Consider the following 23,643-nt stretch of genomic DNA (forward strand, 5'->3'; position numbering starts at 1 on the left):
TTAACCCTTTAGTTGTGGAAAACTGGCTAGGGATTATCTTCCAATGCATTCATATTCATGGAAAACCTGACTGCTGTTCTCTGTGAAGCATGTTACACATTTTTGTAATGTCAACTGTAGGTCTATTTATTATATCTATTTTACATAGATACAAAACTAAATATTTTATAAGATGCAAACAAAACAAAATTGGCAGGTGTATATGCTTGTAATTAAAAAAGCAAAACACATTTAAAAAAATAAAACTGGCTATTATAACTTGCTTTTTAAAGGGAAGCTATAACATATAGTACATACAATAGTCCTTGGGTCCAGATTTTGTTCACATGGCACAGGTAAGGAAAAATGATGGGTTCAAAGATGCACTGGCCTGGTTCTCCAGCATTATGATGGCTTCCTGTGGCCCTAAAAAACTATTCCAGTACCTAAGGATTGTAGAATGTAGGTAGCCACACCATGTTTCCTTGAGTACACTACCTGCACTAGCTCTGTGGCACCCAAGATTCCCTTGAGCAGGAAAAATCCTTTTGAGGTGCTTTAAAGTGGGTGTAGTGCTGCTTAAAGCATCATAATAGGGCCCAAAATCTGGTACATGTAGATTATATGCACACTCCATTAACACCTTAGTTATGAGAACATGACTGTTACACATGTATAATTTTATCTTTAGCAATTCCTAAATTTGGAATACAAGTTTAATGTTCTCTTAGTATAGGTTTTTTTATGGGTTTTCCTGGATGTGTTTTCAGAGCCTCTTGCAGAAGTAGGTTCAAGAGTTGAATCTTTCAGTCCTTCTGGGTGCTTTTAATTAAAGGCTTTGCAGGCATCAGAGTCTTTAGCTGAATGCTCTTCCCTGAGGCATAAAAGCAACATGTCTTAAATGCCCTTTTCCTATATGGATCTATCATCTTCGACAAGACCATGGTGAGCCAAAATCATCAAACATTTCATTAAACAGCTGAAAAACTGCAAAAATCTAACCAAGACTTTTGAGCCCACACTATGATTATCTATTAAAAGTACTTATGGACTGTTTACAACTATTTGTATATAAATAATAAAATGCAGAAATGGGTGAATTTGGTTTGTAAATGCCCTGGGAGGCTAATAGGGAGAAGTGACAGATCATTAGAGGACAGATAGCAAAGAGGTGGGCTTTAAACTAGATTCAAATGGGGCAGGAGACAAAAGCACATGGGTAAGTCCAGAACATGGCGACCTGGGGGAAGGGTTGGAATCTGGGGGAAATATGGGTAATCATAGCAAGGACAAAGGAGAGACAAAAAGGTATAACTGGCATCATAGAGACTTGGTGGGATAATTCATATGACTGGAAGATTGGTATTGAAGTACAACTTGTTCAGGAAACACAGGCAGGGAAAACAGGGAAGAGGTGTTGCCTTGTATATCAAAGATGTATACACTTGCACTTAGGTCAAGATAGAGGTGGGAGGCAGACCTGCTGAAAGTCTCTAGGTAAGGATAAAAGGGGTAAAAAAAACCCAAGGGTGATGTCATGGTAGTGGTCTAGTATTGACCACTGAACCAGGAAGAAGAAGTGTATGAGGCTTTTTTAATAACTAACAAAATCATCCAAGCCCAGGACTTGGTCGTGATTGGGAACTTCAACTACCCAGATATCTGTTGGGAAAATAATAAAGAATGGCACAAATTATCCTAAACATTGTTGGAATGCATCGGAGACAACTTTTTATTACAGTTGGAGAAAGCAACTAAGGGAGAGGCTGTTCTATTTTTTATTCTGAGAAATAGGAAGGAACTTACTGAGAATTTGAAGATGGAAGGCAGCTGGGGTGAAAAATGACACAGTTCATAATTCTAAGAAAAATAGGAGAATAAAGACAGTTGACTTCAAGAAGGCAGACTTTTGCAAACTCAGAGAATTGGTAGGCAAGATTCTATGGGAGGCAAATCCAAGGGAAAAAGGAGTTCAGGAGAGTTGGCAGTTTTTTTAAAGAGACATTATTAAAGGCACAAGTGCAAACTATCCTAATGTGTAGGAAAGATAGGAAGTATGATAAGAGACAACCTTGGCTTAACCAGGAGAACGTCAACGTTCTGAAATTCAAAAAAAGAGTCCTACAAAAGTGGAAACTAGGTCAAATTATGTAGGATGAATATAAAAAATATAACACAATTATGTAGGGACAAAACTAGAAAGGCCAAGGCACAAAATGAGATTAAACTAGCTAGAAACATAACAGGTAGCAAGAAAACATTTTGCAAATAAATTAGAAGCAGACAAGGACCAATGAAAGGATAGGCCCATTATTCAATGAGGAGGGAAAGACAATAACAGAAAGCACAGCAATGGCCGAAGTGGTAAGTGCCTATTTTATTTCACCAAAAAGATTAGCAGTAATTGGATGAATAACATAGTGAACATCAGTGTAAATGGAGCAGGATCTAAACCTAAAATAGGGAAAGAACAAATTCGATATCTTCTAGTCAGCGGGAACTGAAGAAATACATCTAGAATACTTAAGGAACTGGCTGAAGAGATCTCTGAGTAATTAGCGATTATCTTTGAGAACTTGTGGAGGGTGGGAGACATCCCAGAGGACTGGAAAAGGGCAAATATAGTACCTATATATAAAAAGGGGAATAAGGAAAACCAATCAGCTTAACTTTGGTGTCTGGAAAGATAATGGAGCAAATAATCAAACAATCAATTTGTAAGCACCGAGAAGATAATAAAGTGATAAGTAATAGTCAATATGTATTTGTCAAGAATAAATCATGTCAAACCAACCTAATATCCTTCTTTGATAGGCAACAAGCTTTACGAATGGGGGAAGCAGTATGTGTGATATATATTGACTTTACTAAGGCTTTTCATACTGTCTTACATGACCTTCTCATAAGTAAACTAGGGAAATATAGTCTAGAGAAGCCTACTATAAAGTGGGTGCACAACTGGTCGAAAACCAGAACTCAGAGAATAATCATCAATTGTTCACAATCAAGCTGGAAGGACATATTGAGTGGAGTTCTGCAGGGATCTGTCCTGAGTTCGATTCTATTCAATATCTTCATAAATTATTTGGATAGCGGCAGAGACAATACTTTTATAAATGCTGCAGATGATACCAAACTGGGAGGGGTCACAAGCATTTTGGAAGTCAGGATTAGAATTCAAAATGACCTTGACAAATGTGAGAAATTGTTTGAAAAATAGAGGATGAAATTCAATAAGGATAAATGCAAATTACTACACTTAGGAAGGAAAAACCCATTACATAAATACAAACTGGGAAATGACTCCTTAGGAAGGAGTGCTGCAAAAAAGGATCTAGGAGTTATAGTGAATCCCAACCTAAAATTAGTCAAGTATGTAATACTGTAGTAAAAAAAGTGAACATCATTCTGGGATGTATTAGCAGGAGTGTTGTAAGCAAGACACAGGAAGTAATTATTTCACTCTACTCAGCACTGATAAAGCTTCAATTGGAATATTGTGTTTTGGGCGCATCTTTCCCAAGTTGTGGACAAATTGTAGAAAGTGCAGAGGAGAGCAACAAAAATGAGTAAAGATCTAGAAACCATGACCTATGAGGAAAGATTGAAAAAACTAGGTTTCCTTGATTTAGAGAAGAGAAGACAGAGGGATATGATGACAGTCTTCCAGTACATAAAAAACGAGGAGTCCTTGTGGCACCTTAGAGACTAACAAATGTATTTGGGCATAAGCTTTCATGGGCTAAAACCCACTTCATCAGATGCATGGAGTGATCGTTGTTTTTGCTGATACAGACTAACACAGCTACCACTTTGAAGTACATAAAAGGTTGTTATAAAGGGGAGGAGATAAAATATTCTCTTTATTCGCTGAGGGCAGGACAAGAACTAATGGACTTAAATTGCAGCAAGGGAGAAATAAGTTAGACATTAGGAAAAAACTTCCTAACTGTAAGGGTAGTTAAGCACTGGACCAAATTACCTAGGGAGACTGTGGAATCTCCACCATTGGAGGTTTTTAGGAATAGGTTAGACAAACACCTGTCAGGAATAGTCTAGATAATGCTTAGTCCTGCCTCAGTGCCGGGGATTGGACTAGACCACCTACTGAGGTCCAGTCCAGTCCTACATTTCTATGATTCCGTGATTAAACAATTAGTTAAAGAATGCTGGGCTTAGTAGCAACACACCAATCTATGCTTTTCAGGCCAATTCTTCCATGTCTTAGGTGGGAAAAGATAATTAGCTCTTGGGCTTATAGCTTAAAAACAATACAAAGAATTCTGCACTTGATAAATAATTATGTACAATACCTACTGTATTTTATTTCTTACGTATCTTTCTTATGTATGATATATAAGGATATGATATTACAACCTCCTGTATTTCAAAATGTATGATATAAAATTCAAACCATTAAATATAAATTGCCTTCACTTGCACATGTGAATACCACTGAACTCTGCAATGCCAGTGATAATTGTTTCCATAGCAATTAATATATTTCAAAGTAGTAAAAGAATTTTTGATGCCATGGAACACTACAGTGTTTTATTTCCATTTATTGGGGATAACACACACAATTTTCTAGAGTTTTTTTCCTCTTATGAGTAACATGGTTGTCCCAAACCTAAAAGAATAAAAAGTGTTATGGCATCCCACACCATTACATATTTTCTATTTATTATACTCATAAGCAAGGACTTCTGTGCAGGTTACTGATATCTAAGAAATTATGTCTGTCTTTACATTCAAAAATGATGATATAACCTCTGCTTCCATGGCACAATCATATTTTATACTTACTGAGAATATGAGAGTAAAATGTAGTTCTTAGTTTTGATTGAGGTTATGTTCTCCTTGAAGTTGCGCAGGTTATCATTCCGTACTACCTGTCATATTCAAAGCCCGGATTCTCAAATTCCACCCAAAACAAAGGACTCTGCCTGGTTACTTGTGAGCTAATGATGATACCATGTTTACACCATCTTGTAACCCACCATTCATGTGGTACACTATCAAGTATAATGATTTACTGATTATTGCATTTTAACTATTAATTGATCTATGTATATAATATATCACTTTAAATCTAACAAAAACACTTACTTGCATATTATGTCATCACTGTCCTTGTTTATTATGCAGTGCCCACCGTGGCATCTTACACATTTGTCTACTTCGCATTTTGGACCCTCATATTGTACAGGACAGACACATTCTACACTTCCATCATCAGCAATGGTACAAGATTCCGAATTCACACAATAATGGTGGCACACATCTGCAAAGAATGTAAAAGTGAAACATGAAAAGGTATTAATGAAAATTATTTTAAAAATAATAATACATTGCTTTGCTTTCTTTATTTTAAAAAAGAATAGCAACAAAAAAGAAATGAGCAAACATAAAAGTTGTTGACTCATTGACAAATATAATAAGATTCAGAATATGAAAACATTACTATAAACTTCCAGTCACATACTCATGAGCAGGGGGAAAAAAAATTTAGGCTGATAACAGATTATTCCCTCTGAAAGCCTATCCATCTATGGCATTTCCCCACCTACTTTAACCAGTGAAAGGAAAGCTAAGCAATGTTAACTAAAGTAATTCAATTAAAGAGACACTGTAAGGATAAAAATGTTTTAAATATATGCATTTGTGTTAATAACACTATTTAATGTTACTGAAACCGAATATTTTAAAATTGTCATTAATCTTCATTTAATGTTTTTATTAATTATCAAAAATTATATAATAAAAATTACATTATAATGAAATTCTAACAGTGACTTCTAGAGATGTAGTCCCTGATCCTGCAAATATTTGAACACATACTTAACTTTATGCATTTTGAGTGATACCACTGTTTTGAAATATATAATTACTCGATTGCTTAAATGTTTGGGACCCTAGTGGTGAATAGCTCTCTATGCCCTATTACTAACACACTAAACCACCTAGAATTCCTCCCCGCCACAATATTCTTTTAATAGTAATGTGAAGTAAACCTTTATCACTTGGCTACAGAGTATTTGCTGTTTTAATGTTAACATGGATTTCTATTTGTGTGTCACTCAAATGGACCCTGGGGCCTACTGTCAATTCTTAAAAGGACAGTCTCTATTTTTAATGCTTTAAAATACCTTTCTAACTGTGGCTAGTCAACATTATTTAATGCATTTTATTGGTGGTTATGACATACAGTTTAAATTGAATTAATAAAATGCAATATAGAATGGGAGACTTTAACTTCCCAGATATAGATTGGAGCATAAACACTACTAATAATGGTAGGGCCTCATTATTCCTGGATGTGATAACCAACATATTTTCTCACCAAATAGTCATTGAACCAACAAAAGTTGATGCTATTTTAGATTTGTTTTTGCTAAGTAATGAGGATGTTATAGAGGAGCTAGTTGAAGAAAATAACCTTGGACTGAGTGATTATGAGTTGATTCAATTTGAATTATATTGAAGGATAATCAAAAACAGCTTAGTAATAAGGTTTCTTATTTCACTGGGGGTGGACTGAGAAATTAAGGGAACTAGTTAGTGTAGTCAACTGGATCGAAGAGCTCAGGTACTTCAATGTGGAAGAGGCTTGAAATTTATTTAAGTCAAAGGTGCAAAAACTATCTGGGATTTGCATCCCAAGTAAGAGGAAAAAACGTGGAGGGAAGGGCTCCAGACCCAAATGGATGCTTAACCACCTCACAAATAATATTAACAACATATAGAGAGCCTACAAGGAAAGGACAAAGGGATTAATCAACAAAGAATGCTACATTTGGAGCTCAGAAAGTATAGGGATACAGTGAGTACTGCCAAAAGTCAAGCTGAGTTAGATCTTGCAAGAGAAACTAAAACAAATGTAAAAGGTTTTTTTAGTCATATAAATAAAAAGAGAACAAGAAAAGAAATGGCGCTCACAGGTCACGAGGATTATAAATAATCTAGATATGGCCCAACAACTAAATGAATATGTTGCCTCAGTTTTTAGTAAGAATGATAATGTAGAACATAATGGCTAATGGGAATGAGTGAATAAGAAATGGGGATTAGCACATCCCGAGGTGAGAACAAAACTCAAAGAGCTTAATGAGCTCAAATTGGTGGTAATGGGGCAGTGATTGAGTAATTTCCATCCCGGTATACTGATATCTGGACTTTTAACGCATTTGATAGTGCCACATGTGGAATTATCAGTTAAATTGGAGAAGATGGAATTAGTACAAGAAGTATAGGGTGAGTAAAGAACTGGTCAAAGGGCACATAAGGACTGGACGACTGTTAATAAACTCAACAGCAGGATTCTGTACTTAAACTGTGAGGTCCTCATTTGAAATCTTAGGTATTTTTTGTGTTCTAGATGGTCCAATATGTGGAAATACATGACTTGGAGTTTGAGAACAGCAAACCAATCTTGTGGTTTTATGGATGAGATTGTTGAGATGAGGGCTACCATTCAGAACTTGAATCAATGAATGAATGTAATGAGTTTACTCAAGACTGTAATTGATCAGTATCCTCCTTTTTTCCTTGGGAATTAAGAAGTAACAGAAATAAAACCCCCTCTTCCTGTACTGAAGAGGAACATCTACCACTGTGAGAGATGAGAAGTGACCTCACCTCCTGTTGCAAGTCTGTCATGAGAGGAGTCCCTGCAAAGGGACTGGAAAGGTGGGTGTGGAGGGGAGGCAGGCCCGGGAGAGGGTATAAGTTCTGCAAGAGGGTACCTACGGGGCTCTCAACACAACCGTCAAACTGGCTGTCTTGAGGGGATGTAGATCTCATTCCTGCTGAGGAAGATGCTGAGACTCTTCACATGTGGAATTTTTGTTTCTTTCTCAGCGGCTCTGGTGGTCTTTGGTGTGCTGTATAGTAAGAGGAAGAAGACAGCTGCCTGGGTAGATCTCATGTTTTCCCTGTCTCCTTCCAGGTTGCAGAATGTACACCCCAAAGGACCTAAGCATGGCCCTATAGCCCTTCAATGTGTGTGAAGTATCATCAATTTTGCTGCTAAATAGATTAGAACCCTTGAAAGAGAGATTCTCCATTATAGTCTGTGCTTCCTCAGAGATCCCAAAGGATTGCAACCATGATGCTTATCTCATAGTCATAGCCACTGCCATTGATCTTGCTGTCATGTCTGAGACATCAGTTGCAGCCTGAAGAAAGGTCTGCACTAACTGAGTCTCGGAGATCAGAGATCTCAGTTCATCTCTAGACTCCTGTGGTAAATTGTCAACAAAGTTCAATACCTTTTGCCAATTAAGAAAGTCATACTTGGAACAAAGTGCTTGGTCGCTGGCAGTTCTGAGTTGAAGGATGAGTAAATCCCAAAGAGATCCAGATGCTTTGGTTCTTTTTCCTTAGGTCTTGCTTTGGAATATTGCTGCTCACTTGTCAGTTCTTGGGCCATATTAACCACAAATGCTTAAGGTGCGGGACGAGTATAGAAGCTCTGCAGAGGGTATGTGGAGAATGTTAAATAATGTGTTGAACTGATGTTATTTTATGTATATGGTTGTTGGAAGTAAAACCTGTGGCTGAATAGGAGACAGTTTAATATATGAGGCCTCTGTAAAGGCCCACTTTGTTGCCAGGAGCCATCATGGAATGTTTGGTCAAATTTCAGTAATTAGGTGAGTTGATGCTTCCCAAGACAATAGAAACTAATCCATCAGGGACTTGTATGTCAGGGAAAATGGCATTGAGACAAAGTTTGGAGGATCTAGGAACCAGGAGCTTCTGAGAAGAAAGTCTGAACTTGGTTCTGAAATAAAACTTTTCTGTACATGAGAGTATAAACAGGGCATCTCTAGGTGAATAGTAACTGAGTTCATTCATGGGTCAACTTGTAATTAACTGTTGGCACCAGAGTAGACAGAGGTAATGACGTACTTGTATGACATTTGGGGGTGCAATCCGGACGAGTGAGGGGCTGTGTCACCACTTGCCCTGCAACTTGGGGTGCCTCACAATACTTTGCTGCTATAGCGCCCAACCTAGGCTCCTCACAAACAGCATGCAGGTCACATCCTGAGTGTCTCTGGCTTTCAGCAGCCTTGGCTACTACTTGCCGGGCTACCCCAACACACTCACTGTCCCCAATTTCCCCCCAAACATGTACATTTTGCACTGTCCTGGACAGTCCAGGTATATTATGTCCACTGCCCCTCTAAGGGGATCAACATACAACAGTCTGCGACCTTAAATGGAGTTTTCCAAACAGTTCACAACACTGAATTAGTTGTGAATTAAAGAATAAAACAAGTGTATTTAACTACAAAGAGACAGATTTTAAGTGAGTACAAATAATGAGGCATTAAAGTCAGAAATGGTTTCAAGAAAAATAAAGATAAAATGCTTTCTAAACTTAACAAACTAGACTTGGTTTAAAATGAAGTCCATTACCACATGTTTCAGTAACACTGGTGACCTAATTCTCAGGCCAGGATCGGCCCGTAAAGTCCAATGGCTGTTTCCTTTGTCTTCTTAGGTGAAAAGAAAGAGATGGGTAGAGAGAGATAACTTGCGTTGTTTTTGCTTCTTACTTTTGTAGTTCAGTCACCCTTTTAAAGAAGCTTTCCTGAGAGTGACCCCGAGACAAAATTCTTTCCAGCTGAGAGCAAGGAGACATAGAGTTTGTTGGGGGAGAGGTTTTATGCTGTTGTTTGCTAAGATGAAAATCTGTTTGTTCCTGCCCACTTCCTTGCCTCAGATAGGGGATGGTCCATCAGTTTTGATGTCACCTGGCTAGAAGTGTCAACTTGTCTTTGTCTTTGAGAAACAGGTTTACTTGCTCCCCAGACTTGTCTGGTAAACATACTTCAGGCATGATTTCAGCTTATGTTCATAACTTTACATATAATGTTGCTACATATATTTCACCATGAGATTATTGATCAGTGAGTTATTAGCTTCAAAATGATACCGAACAAGGCATATTTTTGTACAAAAATTATTACAATAGTGTGTAGGGTGTGAATACAGGGGTGTATTCCATCACAACTTGGTACTGAATGAACCTGTACTAAAAGCCCAGATGTCAGTGCTGAGAGGCCTGAAGGCAGTAATTCAGGGTTCATGCCAGTGACCACATGAAGCTGGTCTTTAGCAAGTACCAAAGTGTGGAGCTTGGGTCCTTTTGGGTTCCAGAGTGACCTATCACAGTCCCTGTACTACCCTTAATTGAGATAGAATGAGATTCTTTGGCCACCGCTGGCCAAAAGAATCCATTTTTGCCTCTTTTTCTTCCTAGGTACCTGAGATGACAATCTATGTGTGTGCTCTTTAGAAAAGCAGTACAAAGTCCTACCTCTATTAGCCAATGAGGAGAATATGTAAGCAGGAACCTAGAGGGGTGCTTTGAAGTGGTTGAAGGCCTGGAACTGACCACAGAGCCAGTGCTCACCAGATTACTTCTGGAAGAGGATTGTTCAGCTCTAGGTAGATCTTCTTTGCCTGGGTCAGAAGCTGACCTCATGGATTTGTGCAGAGAAAAACATTTCAGGCAAGCCTCTCTTATTGTTTGTGTTTGTTTTAGAAAATGAATGACAAACTGAAAAGTTGTAAAGTTGTCTGTGATGTGCTCCTCAACAAGGCAAACTAAACATCTTGAGCGATCATCATTGAGACATACAGCCACTTCACAGGAGGGGCAATACTTAAACTCCAGAGATCTCTGTTCAGCCAAGAGGACTAAAGAAACTTGGTACCAGGTAACAAAAGAGAATATGGAAACTTAAAGTTAAAATAGGACATTTTTTTCTAACCACTAAACTAATCTAAGGGAATAATGTTTTAAATTCACAAGTGCATAAGAGATAGAGACACTTCTCACAGATCCGTCCTCCAGCCACAGGTGGTGAGAAGGCAATGAACGATGCTTGCCCCCACTCTGCTTTTTATGTCCTTGAGAGGTGGGATGTGGAGACAGGACAATCAGGGCTCAGGTGCAACCCAACAGACACCGCTGGCCAAAAGAATCCATTTTTGATTGCATGGGCCACATTTGCATCAATAGTTGAATACGTAATGGATAGTGAATCAAAAAACTGTATGTTTAACAAAAGTTGACAGAAAAGCTATCAGAGCCCAGGGGCTTTCCTGAATTAATATTTTTAATAGCAGCCTTTTCTCCAGGAGCTAAATAACTTTAAAAAAATCATATTGTTCCTGCTATTTGAGAAAGGTGGATAGAATCTAAAAATCCAATCGCTGCAATAGAATGGGCTGAATCCCTGTATATAAGGTATTTTACAATTTCATCTCTGTTTGCTGTGTTGTAGTCCCAGGAGAAACAAGGTGGGTGACGTAATATCTTTTTTTGGATGAACTTCTGTTGGTGAAAGAGACAAGCTTTCAAACTACCTGGAGCAAGAGCTCTGAGTCTTGAACTGCAGCAATCTGGATTGCCCTAGATTTCTGTTTAAGGCAGTCAACTAACAAAATGTTCCTTTTTTTTCTGCCTGATTACCATTATAACTGTAAAAGCCTAAACCAGGCAAATTCAGCCTGATTTGGGAGCTAAAATATATAGAATTTGTAAGTTCCTGTAATTATTCTAGAGATAGCAATGTAGCATATCCTATATATTCAGAATTTTTTGTTCGGAAATTCAGTCAGTTTAGATTGTAGATTCTTCCTATTTGATGCACATGCCAGTCTTCTTCTGAAAAGCTTTAATTGTTTCCAACAGAGTATATCCTGAGAGGTATTAGCATCTAAGAAAAAGACTCCCTATTTATAGAAATATTTTAGTGAGGACCTTGAAGCAAAAATACATTAAAGCTCCAATGTTTATGTATAATAGTGAAAGCTACCAGAGTATGACTGGCCCCCATTCCAGCATCTTCTGTGCAGTATTATCTATAAGATTGTGCAATGTGAGGAAGTAACCAAGCCTAGAGAGAGAGAGGTTCTGTTCCACAGGTCGAGTATTGCTGCTCAGTGCAGGACCCATGTCACATTTGTTATTCCCCCTGTCCTTGGGCTATAGTGAGATGGCTTGGCCTCCATCATAAATTACAGCCTGGACCTTTGTGACAGCCAGAGATCATTGAAGCACAGCATGCTCCAGTAACACCTCTTCTCCTCAACATATCTCGTACCCACACCAGAGCTCAAACGGGAATGTAGGGGCTGTGGTGAGCCTGGAAATCCACAGCTGGACACTTAGGCCAGTTTAGGGCTGTTTTGCAGTATTAGAGTATAGTGGCAAATCATCCTTACTGAGGCCAAAATTCTAGTCCACCTGTATTAGAGAAAAGTATCACCCAATTTGTTGGATTCCAGTTACAATATAGTCCCCAAACCAGAGTAAGCAAATATAATGATAATCTGGCAATACAACATGAAGAATAGCTTGGTCTAAAAAGAGACCTGTAATCATTTAAAAATCCTCTGTAAAAATACTCAAATTCATATGTAGCTTTGCAAAAGGCACAGTGCGGCGGGAAATGCTGGATTATGGTTAGCCAGTCTGCATCTCCATATAGCCAATCAGACTATGGTCTCGTCACTGTGGTATCTGAGAGGCTTTCAAAACACAAAACCAAGTCCCATCCTAAAATATAGATTAGTGGTTCATTTAGTTAAGTATTGTGATTGTTAAAAATTCTGTCTTCTTTTGAAAGCTAAAGTAAAGAGACATGTCCTGCACTTGGAGATGAAATCCACAAGATACCAGCTCTCCCTATGCCGTAAGGCTGAAGCAAACAAAAACACAAATATCAGTGGATTATATTATCTAACACAAAAATTAGGTGCTTTTTCAGACTGAATTATAATAAACTCTGTTAATTGACCCAACCTTTCTGAAGGAAAGGCTTCTCAGTTTCAGGAAAATGAAATTATTGCAAGAGTGCTATGCTCATTTTTACATATTTTAAATGGGTCAGATCTTTGTTTCAAGAGATGAACTTGAACAGCTTAATTACTCCACATGTGCCACTGAAGGAATTTTAAGTAAGGAATTTTTTTCAAGGAGATGAACACAAATATGCAGACCTATAGTGATTGTACAAACCTTAGGTCCTATGGAATGGAAGCATCAGGATAATGTCACCCTGTGTAACCTGGTGAGTTCTATGTATATTTTATAAAATGCCATAACTTCTATATTCATGTACTTAGGCCTTGGCTACACTTACCCGCTAGTTCGACGGCTGGAAATCGAACTTCTGGGTTCGACTTATCGCGTCTAGTCTGGACGCGATAAGTCGAACCCGGAAGTGCTCGCCGTCGACTGCGGTACTCCAGCTCGGCGAGAGGAGTATCGCGGAGTCGACGGGGGAGCCTGCCTGCCGAGTGTGGACCAAGGTAAGTTCGAACTAAGGTACTTCGACTTCAGCTACGTTATTCACGTAGCTGAAGTTGCGTACCTTAGTTCGAATTAGGGGGGTAGTGTAGACCAAGCCTTAAATGCGTTTTACCAGGCAATCTCACAAGAGAACACAGGTTCAGGATATCAGCCCTAACAAGAACCTATGGCAGTACATCTGGTTAGACTTCCAGAAGAAAAGAAGTATGAGAACAAATAAGGGAATGTAATATTAAAAGCATGAAAGAAATTGGGCACGTAAACTTTATATTCCTGCCATAAAACACCTTTGCAATATTTGCTGCTTGGAGCCCTGGGGTCCATACAGGCATATTTCTTTTTATGTTAATTTGTACCATTCACCTTATCATTACAAGGCAAAAACTAATGTGCTTTACAGGCAATTGATCTTTATTATAATGAAGTGGTAATAATCTGTTTCAGCATCCATACAAGCAAATATCAGACACAAGTAAAAAACAAACCTTGCATATATGTTTAAATTATTAACTATAAACCAAATACCAGTGCAATCTGTATCAAACAACTGTTGGCCATTATAAAGCACTCTAAAAATATTGGAAGATCCTTAAAAGAAAAAAAGAAAGGAAGAAGTCTTATACAAACAAAAGCCTTAATGCATTTAAACCTCTTTGAATTATGCTGTTATTCCAAACATTGTCAGCAGACAATCCAAATCTGATAATAAACATGCTTTTTAAAAAGCACCCCTACATTTACATTTAAATTAATTCTCTTTAAAAAATGATGTTTGCAGAAGTATTCAACTAGAAACAATTTGTTTGGTTTGGGGTAAGACTCAAGTCAATATTTTTTCTTAATCTGTGTGTCTGTCTGTGCATGATTTATGTACTATATTGTTTTCAAATACCCAATTGTATTTGCAGATAGTTATTTGTGAATCCATGCAGTTTGTTTAATAACAAGTGGGACAGAATCACAATTACTTCTGTTTTTTCATTCAAAGGCTTGCATTTATTTCATAGTCTCCCAACTGGAAATACATTCCATTTATTTCAATATAAATCCCATTTAAGATACCTACTAACCTTTTCCTTGTTTGACAGACTGTTCACTATTAAACAAAACAGTTTTAGTATCTGGTAAAGAGTTGTGAACCAGACTTTTACAATACCTAATTTCCCCTTGATTTTGTTTAAATCCAGCATTTTTAGCTACTTCATAGGATAGGAAAAAAAGGGCAAACGACTGTCTCCACAAATGTGTCATTACAATCTATACATAGCATCATAAACAGGTCTACATCTCTTATATACCGTACTGTATCAAAAATCTTATTTATTTAGGGGAAACTATATTAATTTTAAGAGGTTGTACCATCTCCGATTCCAGAATTCTGCAGCTGGCTGTGAAATAAGTTGTTCTAATGCTTACAGAAAGAGTTATTAGCAATTTTTTGAAAATGCTATTATTGATAAAGCATTGGAATGAGAATCTATCAGCACACACATTTCAAAAGAACAACACCCAGATAAGCTATAAACAGCTGCATGGCTATCATCATATTTCCACTAACAAAAATGATTTCTCCTAGAAGGGTCTAAAGGTGACATAAATGTTTGGTGGCTTTACCTAGATATTCTGTGGAAATTTAAAAATGCATAATCAATTTTCCCCTAGTGGGAAGAGCTACTTCATTCAGTACATTTATGTAAGATTCTCACACAGAAAATCTTTAAATCTATTCATGTCTCAAAAAAATAAAAGGGCAGATGTAAGCCAATCTTTCATCCCAGCCTTTACATAATACTACAACATTTCAGCAGAATTTTTACTGTTCTAATACATTAAGACATAGAAACCCAATACACTTTCAAAAAGGAAGGAAACCATCTTCTATAACCACATGTAACTTCCCGTGAAGCCCCAATAAATGTTACAGGAGCTCCTTTTTATGGATGGCAGATAATGATGGTAAATAAAAAGTATTTCCTTTGAGAAAAGAAATAATTCCACACATGCTAGTTTAAAAACTATACCTTGAGGATTTCTAAAATACTCACTTCTCTTTGCAAATTTTCTGACATAATTCAAGTCTAGAGATCTTTACAAATTGAAGGTGAGAAGTGTGATAGTGATATATTAACATGTGAGAAAGATAACTTTGGCAATCATGGTTTAAGTGGGTAGGATAGACCAATGTGGATATCAGGGAGTGTAGACAGGAATAGATGACAGTAATCAAGACAGAAGATTATCAATAATTGGACAAAAGGTTGGCCATGTGGACATAAAAAAATGGTGAGATGTTGTGAAGGAAGAAGTACCAGGGATTCGGACCGAACCTGGATATGGGGGACTAAGGAAAAGAAGTCAAAGATAACATCCTCGCAGGCTAAGTGTCAGGGAGGAAGGTAGTATAATTGACATGGTAAAGCAAGTTGTTCTACTGTGCAGTGCCATTCATAAATGTATAAGAAATGCATATTGAGAAAATACTCCATGCCATAATAAATACATATTGGGAAAATAATAAATATTGTAATTATAATTACAGGTTGTATGCCTAACGCTAGGGCAGGGGTAGGCAACCTATGGCACCCATGCCAAAGGTGGCACGCAAGCTGATTTTCAGTGGCACTCACACTGCCCGGGTCCTGGCCACCGGTCCGGGGGGCTCTGCATTTTAATTTAATTTTAAATGAAGCTTCTTAAACATTTTAAAAACCTTATTTACTTTACATACAACAATAGTTTAGTTATATATTACAGACTTATAGAAAGAGACCTTCTAAAAACGTTAAAATGTATTACCGGCATGCGAAACCTTAAATTAGAGTGAATAAATGAAGACACACCACTTCTGAAAGGTTGCTGACCCCTGATCTAGGGTTTTTATATATTAATAATTTTTGCATGAGATCTATAACTGCAATTATTGGTTTTACACAATACCCAAAAGAGGGAAATATCAAAACCATTAATTTATGCTGTTTATTGTACTTACTATAAAAATGTGTGAATTTTAGACCTATGCCAACGTACAAAGCCACAGACCTCAATCGAGACTTATAATGCCCCTTTGTATGCCATTGTTCCTGCTGGGTTTGCAGTTAGTTTCTCTAGTTAAGTGTTCAGTGGGGTGGGTTGAATCCAGGGCCGGCTCTGGCTTTTTTGCCACCCCAGGCAAAAAAGCCTCCCGCCGCCCCCCCGCCCCCCCCCCAGCGCCGGCTCCGCTGGCGGCCGGAACCCCGGGAGGAGGGCGGAGAGCCGGCCGGGGCTCCGCTCTCCCCGGCGACCAGAGCGCCAGGGGGAGGGCGGCAAGTCCGTTGCGGCTCCACTCACCCCAGCGGCCGGAGCACCATGGGGAGGGCAGCAAGCCCAGTTGCGGCCCCACTCTCCCCAGTGGCCAGAGTGCCGGGGGAGGGCCGCGAGCCCACTGCGGCTCCGCTCTCCCCGGCGGCCGGAGCCGGAGCACCACACCGCGCCGCCCCCTCCAAGTGCCGCCCCAAGCACAAGCTTGGTGGGCTGGTGCCTGGAGCCAGCCCTGGTTGAGTCTACCAAATTCATTTTACTTGTGATCAAACAAACTTTGGATTGAGGTTTACTGGGGGTTCGGGGAACAGGAAAACCCACTCAGCCAACTACTCACTTTAAATTTCAATTTTATAATACTTTCAATGTGTTGCAGAGTTCCCTGGCACATGGAGTATTACTTACAATATTGACATCTGTCTCCAGTATACTCAGTCAGGCAGTGACAATAGGGCTGATTTCCAGCAGTGACACTGCAGGTTCCTCCATTTTGACAAAAATGATCACACACTGTTTGATTGCAGTTTGGTCCTGTAAAACCCAGCGCACAGCTGCATGTAGGCCTCCCTATTCAAAATAAAGACAACTATTTTTATGGTAAAAATAAATATGCATTAAACTCAAAATTAGTACTTTTAATATAAACATACATTTCTGATCATAGTAAAAAGTTTTGATTTTTAAGTCCAATAAGTATTTTTTGCTAGACATCACCAAAACATTTCATTAATTTGTACTGTTGTAAAGGAATGCACCTTGGCTCCAGAATTCTAGTAGAAAAAAGCACAACAATAAATGAAGTGGATGCTCCAATGATCACACCTAGTGATTTCACCATATTTTTGCAGATTCTCTTATCCAAAAATATCTGATCATCTACCATTTTATTGGAAAGTCACATTACATGTAAAGATAATTTTATGGTGATTTCTATGGTTTATATGGTAAATGTTTAATAAAGCTGTTAAGTTTATTGTATTAGAGGGGTAGCCGTCTTAGTCTGGATCTGTAAAAAGCAACAAAGAGTCCTATGGCACCTTATAAACTAACAGATGTATTGGAGCATAAGCTTTTCGTTGGTGAATACCCACTTTGTCAGACACAAGTTTATTGTAGTTAATGTAGACATATTTTGACATTGTGAATTGTAAAGTTGATGAGTAACTCTTATTACCGAAGAAATCAAGTTGCTTCTTGTCTTTGCTGTAAGGGGTTAGATTGAATATGGAGTCAGGGCTGGCTCCAGGCACCAGCTGAGCAAGCTGGTGCTTGGAGCGGCAGATTGTTCGAGGCGGCATTCTGCTCAATCCTAGGGCGGCACGGCTGCTTTTTTGTTGTTGTTGTTCTTGTTCCGCTCCGGCCGCCCTGTAGGGGGTGGCGGCGCAGAGACCCAGAGCGCCCTGCAGGGCAGTCCTCTTCCTTCCCTACCCGCTGACCAGAGGGTAGCCCTCATGCAGGCGGCAATGCAGCGGGAGGGGCCGCGTGGCATTGCCCCTGCTGTAGCCCTGTCCACCCCCTTCTCTCTCTCTCCTGCCTGCTCCCTCCCCCTACCCCCACCCCCAGCCGGTCCCCCTGCACCCGCGCTCCAGCCGCGCTGCAGCTTTTTTTTTTTTTTTTTTGCTTGGGGCAGCCAAAAAGCCAGAGCTGGCCCTGTATGGAATTTACTACCATGCTCATTAACCGCTTCTACCACCAAGCAATTCAGTGAAAGTTATGAATATAAAATTCCAAGTCCTTGGCTGGAACACAATATTTTTGTTAGCATATTTACAAGTAGGGGGTGTTGTAGCTGAAGTGTGTCAGATAGTTTCAGCAGACTCTAGCAAAGCCTCATTCACAGGTGACCCAGAAGATTTTGGGGCAGATAAATGTACGGTACTGGGAAGTAATAGAGACTGTGGCTCACCTGAAACAAAAGGATCCCTTAAATATCTGAACTCCTATGGTACTGAGGGTACATGAGGGTGAGTTGAGCAAGATCCTGTGGAGACCAATGTTGATACCAAGATGTGGACTGTCTAGAATGCATCGGTGCGTCAGACACTGAATGGTTTGAACATGTGCATCTAGACTCGGACTCAGATGGTAATGATATAGCGGTCTGGGACACTGGTATAGATACTGAAGGTACAACATAGTCTGATGGTGTGGACTTCTTTGAAGTGTAATGTCTATTAGAATGGACATGGTCACCTGATGCTAAAGAAATCTTTGGTACCAAATCCAGTTTAGTAGCAGAGTGGCTTTTAGAGGAAGCCTTAGATAACCCTTGAGGTACTGGAACCAACTGGACCTTCAATAGTACTCCCTTTGTGACCTGAGTCTCTGGAACATTCTTTTTGATTGGTGTCTCAGATGCCTGAGAAGGAGAGCTAACATTCCTGCTCTTCTTGTCAGCACCCAGAGTCTTACTGTGAGAGGCTCTTGGTACTGTGGATTGAGATGTAGGTACTGTGTCCCTCAAGGTTTTGGTGACCGAGGCCCAGAGGGAGTCATGCTACCTGGCTTTTGGTGACCATGATCTAGAAGCAGATGGGGCACTAATTGAGGTTGGGCATTGGTGTGCAAGAGAGTTCTTGGAGCCTGGATTGGAGGCCAGTCTTAGGGCTAGCTTCATCATTAACAACTTACATTTTATTTCTCTATTTTTATGAGATCTGCTTTTGAAGGAGGAGCAGATTGTACACTTGGCCGATGTGTGGGTGTTTCCCTCACAATGGAGGCACTGAGAGTAGCTGTTACTGACCACGATAGCTTCCTAATAGGAAAGACATCATTTAAAGCCTGGGGATCCCAGCACACCCCAGAAGCATTAATGCCCAGGGGAGGAAACAAAAAAGAGGGGGAAACAAAACAAAACCAAAGGCCCCCAAACTAAATACACCTCTACCCCGATATAATGCGACCTGATATAACACGAATTCAAATATAATGCAGTAAGATTTTTTGGCTCCCGAGGACAGTGTTATATCGGGGTAGAGGTGTACAATGAATTAAACTAAGCTAAGAAACACAAAAGCTAATGATAATTAACTTTATCTAAGCAAAGCAAGCATGCTTAACACTCCATCTTAGGCCAAAGACTGTTGAGAAGGAACTGAGGGCAGTTCACCCACGTAGCTCTGCATATCCTCAGTACAGGGCACGAGGATGTGTATAGAGCACATGCATGGACCAAACAGGTACTGCTACTAAAAATCTCCAATCAAGGGTGCATGCACACCTGAAGGGACCCTACTCAAAGAACTGTCTGGATCCAACAGGAGTTTACCATCTGCTCCTTCTCCTTTTTTAAATCTATATTCTACTCTGAAGTCTCTAAACTTCAGTCCACATCAATTGCCTTGACTTGCCAATTCTGCCCTACCCTTTCACTCCTTCTAATCTCCCCTCCTCATTCCTTTCCTTATGAATCACTCTTTCTCCCCTGGCCTTTCCCTCTACATCAGTTTCATACTGTTTACCATATCCTAAAGAAATCTTCACTCAACCACAATTGTCTTTTGATCACCCCATTTCTGTCCTCCTCTTTATCTCTAAAGCTCCTTGAATGGTCAGTCTCTTCCCAGTGCCTAGAATTCTTCTCTTACAATGCTCTCCTTTTTCTATCCCTGTTCCACTGAAACTGTTCTGACAACAGCCAGTAAATGACCTCTATAAAGAGTTTCAAGATATGTCTGCAACTGGGAGGTGTGATTCCCAGCCTAGAGTAGACAGACTCATGCTAGCTCACCTGGAGCAAGCATGCTATAAAAAAGCAGTGTGGACACTGCAGCACTGGAGGTGGCTCAGGCTCGCTGGCCAACCTTGGATCCAGGGGTTCAGGCGGGTTTGGACTTGGGTGACTAGCCCTATCTGCCACTAGCCCCATAACATCCACACTTCTAATTTTCACACGCTAACTTGAGTTGAGTGAGCATGAGCCTGTCCACCTGCACTGGGAATCACTCGTCCTCTTCTCCATATTAATTCTGCTACACCATCAACCGCTTCTTCATCTGTCTTTCTTTCTTGGGCTTTGTGACTGTGTTCTTACCTGGTTCTCTTCTACCTTGCTGTTTACTCCTTCAGCATAACCTTCAGTAGATATTTCCTTCACCTTCCCTCTCTCTTTTTGTGTTCCTCAGAAGTCTGGCCTAGGTCCCCACTTTTCACACTCGCCCCTGGGTGACCTCATCCACTCTTCTACTGCCACTTATTACCACTATATTATTCACAACTCTCATATCCACTTCTCTATATGACCTTTCATAGTTTCTCCAATATCTTTTGGTCAGTGTCCTACAACTTCATTAAATTAAACACAATAATGACTGAATCTCTGATTTTTCTTCCTATCTATGCACATTTTTATATCATACCTGTCATTATAGTTTCTCAGTGCCTCACAGAAAGTTCTTTGATGAAAGAAAAGTGGTCAAATTCTCCTCTCTGGCAGATGGGACTATGCCTTGTTTATATTTTTCTTCTCCTCTCTTCTCTCCTCTCCTCTCCTATTACCGCTTCTCCTCCTCCTCCACATTCTTCCCTTCACTTCTTTCCTATTCCCTTTTCAATATTCTCTTCTGTTGTTTTAATGAATGCTAAGTTGAAATGTTTGCTCCCATGAGATTAGTGCTCAGTCAGCCAATCTCTTCCTATAACTTGTTCTGTAGGAATGAAACCATCAATTTAAAGTAGCTCAAACTTGGTTGAATATGCAGTAACCTACTTATGCATCAAAATATGTCTCTTGTTCTCAAAGCACCAAATCAACGATATTGAATTCAGATGCTGACATGCAATGTTTTTTTTTTTTGTTTTTTTTTGGCAAATGACTCAGAGTTGTACTCTTGTATATTTTGTATTTGGATTCTTGCCACTGGGTTAAGTGGTTTCAGACAGTTTTGAGTTAAATCATTGTTGTCTGCTACATAAGAGTATTAAAAAAATAATAATGACAGAATAAGATCTAAAAGTTTGAAGCCTCTGTTTTCTTGTCAAGCTCTTTCATCTTTTTAAAAAGTGATGGGGAAAGTGTATTTTGCCTGTTCATGGGAGAATTTTATTCTCTTCTGTGCAACAGTAGGCTTACAAATAGGCCCGTTTTTGAAAGTTATGTGAAGATTTCTTTCATTTTATCCTAAAACCTATTTTTGTCATTTAATTTAATGTGTTAGCTAGAAATGCCAGCAGTTCATTTTCCATTAATATGCAGAGAGTTATCATCCAAAATAATATTTTTTAAAAAATAATGCTTAGCTCTTATAAAGCATCTTCTATCTTTGAATTTTAAAATACTTCTCAAATTGTTTTATTAAAACCCATACAATGACTGATAATAGTTACCACATCATACTACCCTACAGTAGTGAGATACTGTGGTCTAGTTGACTGACCAGTGTCCTCATATTCAGGAAACCTGGGTTCTGTTCAGCCACTGGTCTGTGGTGTGAGTTGGAGTAAATCACATAATTTTTCTGTGCCCCAGTTGTAAAATAGGGATGATGATAATAGTGGTATCCTTTAAAAATGCTTTGAGATCTACTGATGAAAAATGCTATATAAGAATCAGATATTATTAACAGAGATATCAGATAATAGCATGGAGAACATTTTTATAAGATTGCCTTATGTACATCCAACCATCTCAAGGTGGGAATCATAATCATACAACAATCTTGTGTCAACTTGTGTTCTAAAGGTAAAATAAAATACATTGACACTATATCCTTTTTGCTCTTTCTTTCATCTCCTGTTTTTCTGTTCCTCAATTAGCATACTCTACAGCACTTGCTGTATGGCAACATTGTCTTTCTCTTCTCCTACCTATCCCTCATATGTTGGCCACACCTCCAGCATCTCCATCAATTAATTAGCCCCTTGTGGAAGTTCCTGTAATTAAATGTCTACACTGTGTTCTCCAAAATTAAGTGCCTGTAAAAGCAGCAAGAAGGCAACAACTTTTGACACACCACATTTTCAGCACATGCTCCAGTTGGATGAGCTCTACACTGGAGAATGCCGTCTCTTTAAGTAGGTGAAGGTTAGTGAAAGCTGACTCTTGCTGCAACTATGTCTGCCTCCACCTTGGTCACTTCTTTCAGGGTAGATGGTTCAATTGATATGGGGGTTCATAAAGTACATATTCCCTATTTTGAGGTGAATTTTGTTTGACCCTGATCTAAATAATGTAAATTGTGCCCAGATGCTATGCATATTAAATGCTTGTAAATATAAACAAATAAAAATAACTTAAAATAAAGAACCAACAATGGATTTATATATTCTTAAAAACTGAAAATTTATATTCTGCTTAATATAGTTGGAAGTTGCTAGCCTTGAGCTCAGACTACCTTGTAAAAAATGGAAAAATAAATATGAATGACGATTGAGTCTCACAGTATCTTCAACATTTGAAAACTGATGGAATGGGGAACAAGCAGAGAAAATATATTCCAGTTATTATGCATTTTTGCAAATGTTTTGTACAGCATTTTAGTAAGCCAATTAGAGTATATCTTGTTTTGATTTTACAAAAAAAATTTGAGGGTAGGTAAAGCAGATGTGACACCAGAGGCACATGCAGCAAAGAGTCCTGTGGCATCTTATAGACTAACAGACGTATAGGAGCATGAGCTTTCGTGGGTGAATACCCACTTCTTCGGATGCAGAGGCACATGTAGTTATCTTGTGAACAAATCCCTTGAGAATGGGAAGTGTGTGGGACTCAGATAAAATGTTTCCCAGAAAGAATAGCTAGCCCAGTAAGTGGTGTCTGTGTTATGATCAGATTACATAGAGGATTTTAGATTCATAGACTCTAGGACTGGAAGGGACCTCAAGAGGTCATCGAATCCAGTCCCCTGCCCTCATGCCAGGAGCAAATACTGTCTAGACCATCCCTGATTGACATTTATCTAACCTACTCTTAAATATCTCCAAAGATGGAGATTCCACAACCTCCCTAGGCAGTTTATTCCAATGTTTAACCACCCTGACAGTTAGGAACTTTTTCCTAATGTCCAACCTAAACCTTTACTGCAGTTTAA

At 39.1% G+C, this 23,643-nt stretch overlaps 1 protein-coding gene across 1 annotated transcript in view; it reads right to left on the reverse strand.

Moving 5' to 3' along the window:
* Window positions 1-23,643, reverse strand: part of LRP1B (LDL receptor related protein 1B) — a 1,261,104-nt gene that overhangs the window by 35,464 nt on the left and 1,201,997 nt on the right. Inside the window, exons 85-86 of the mRNA XM_065561615.1 lie at window positions 17,018-17,179; window positions 5,089-5,263 (exon numbers count right to left, since the gene is read on the reverse strand). Of these exons, the coding sequence (XP_065417687.1) occupies window positions 5,089-5,263; window positions 17,018-17,179 (337 nt within the window). The remainder of the gene's footprint in view (window positions 1-5,088; window positions 5,264-17,017; window positions 17,180-23,643) is intronic.

Source organism: Chrysemys picta, chromosome 11 (assembly GCF_011386835.1).
Source record: "Chrysemys picta bellii isolate R12L10 chromosome 11, ASM1138683v2, whole genome shotgun sequence".
Classification (NCBI taxonomy): Eukaryota; Metazoa; Chordata; order Testudines; family Emydidae; genus Chrysemys; species Chrysemys picta.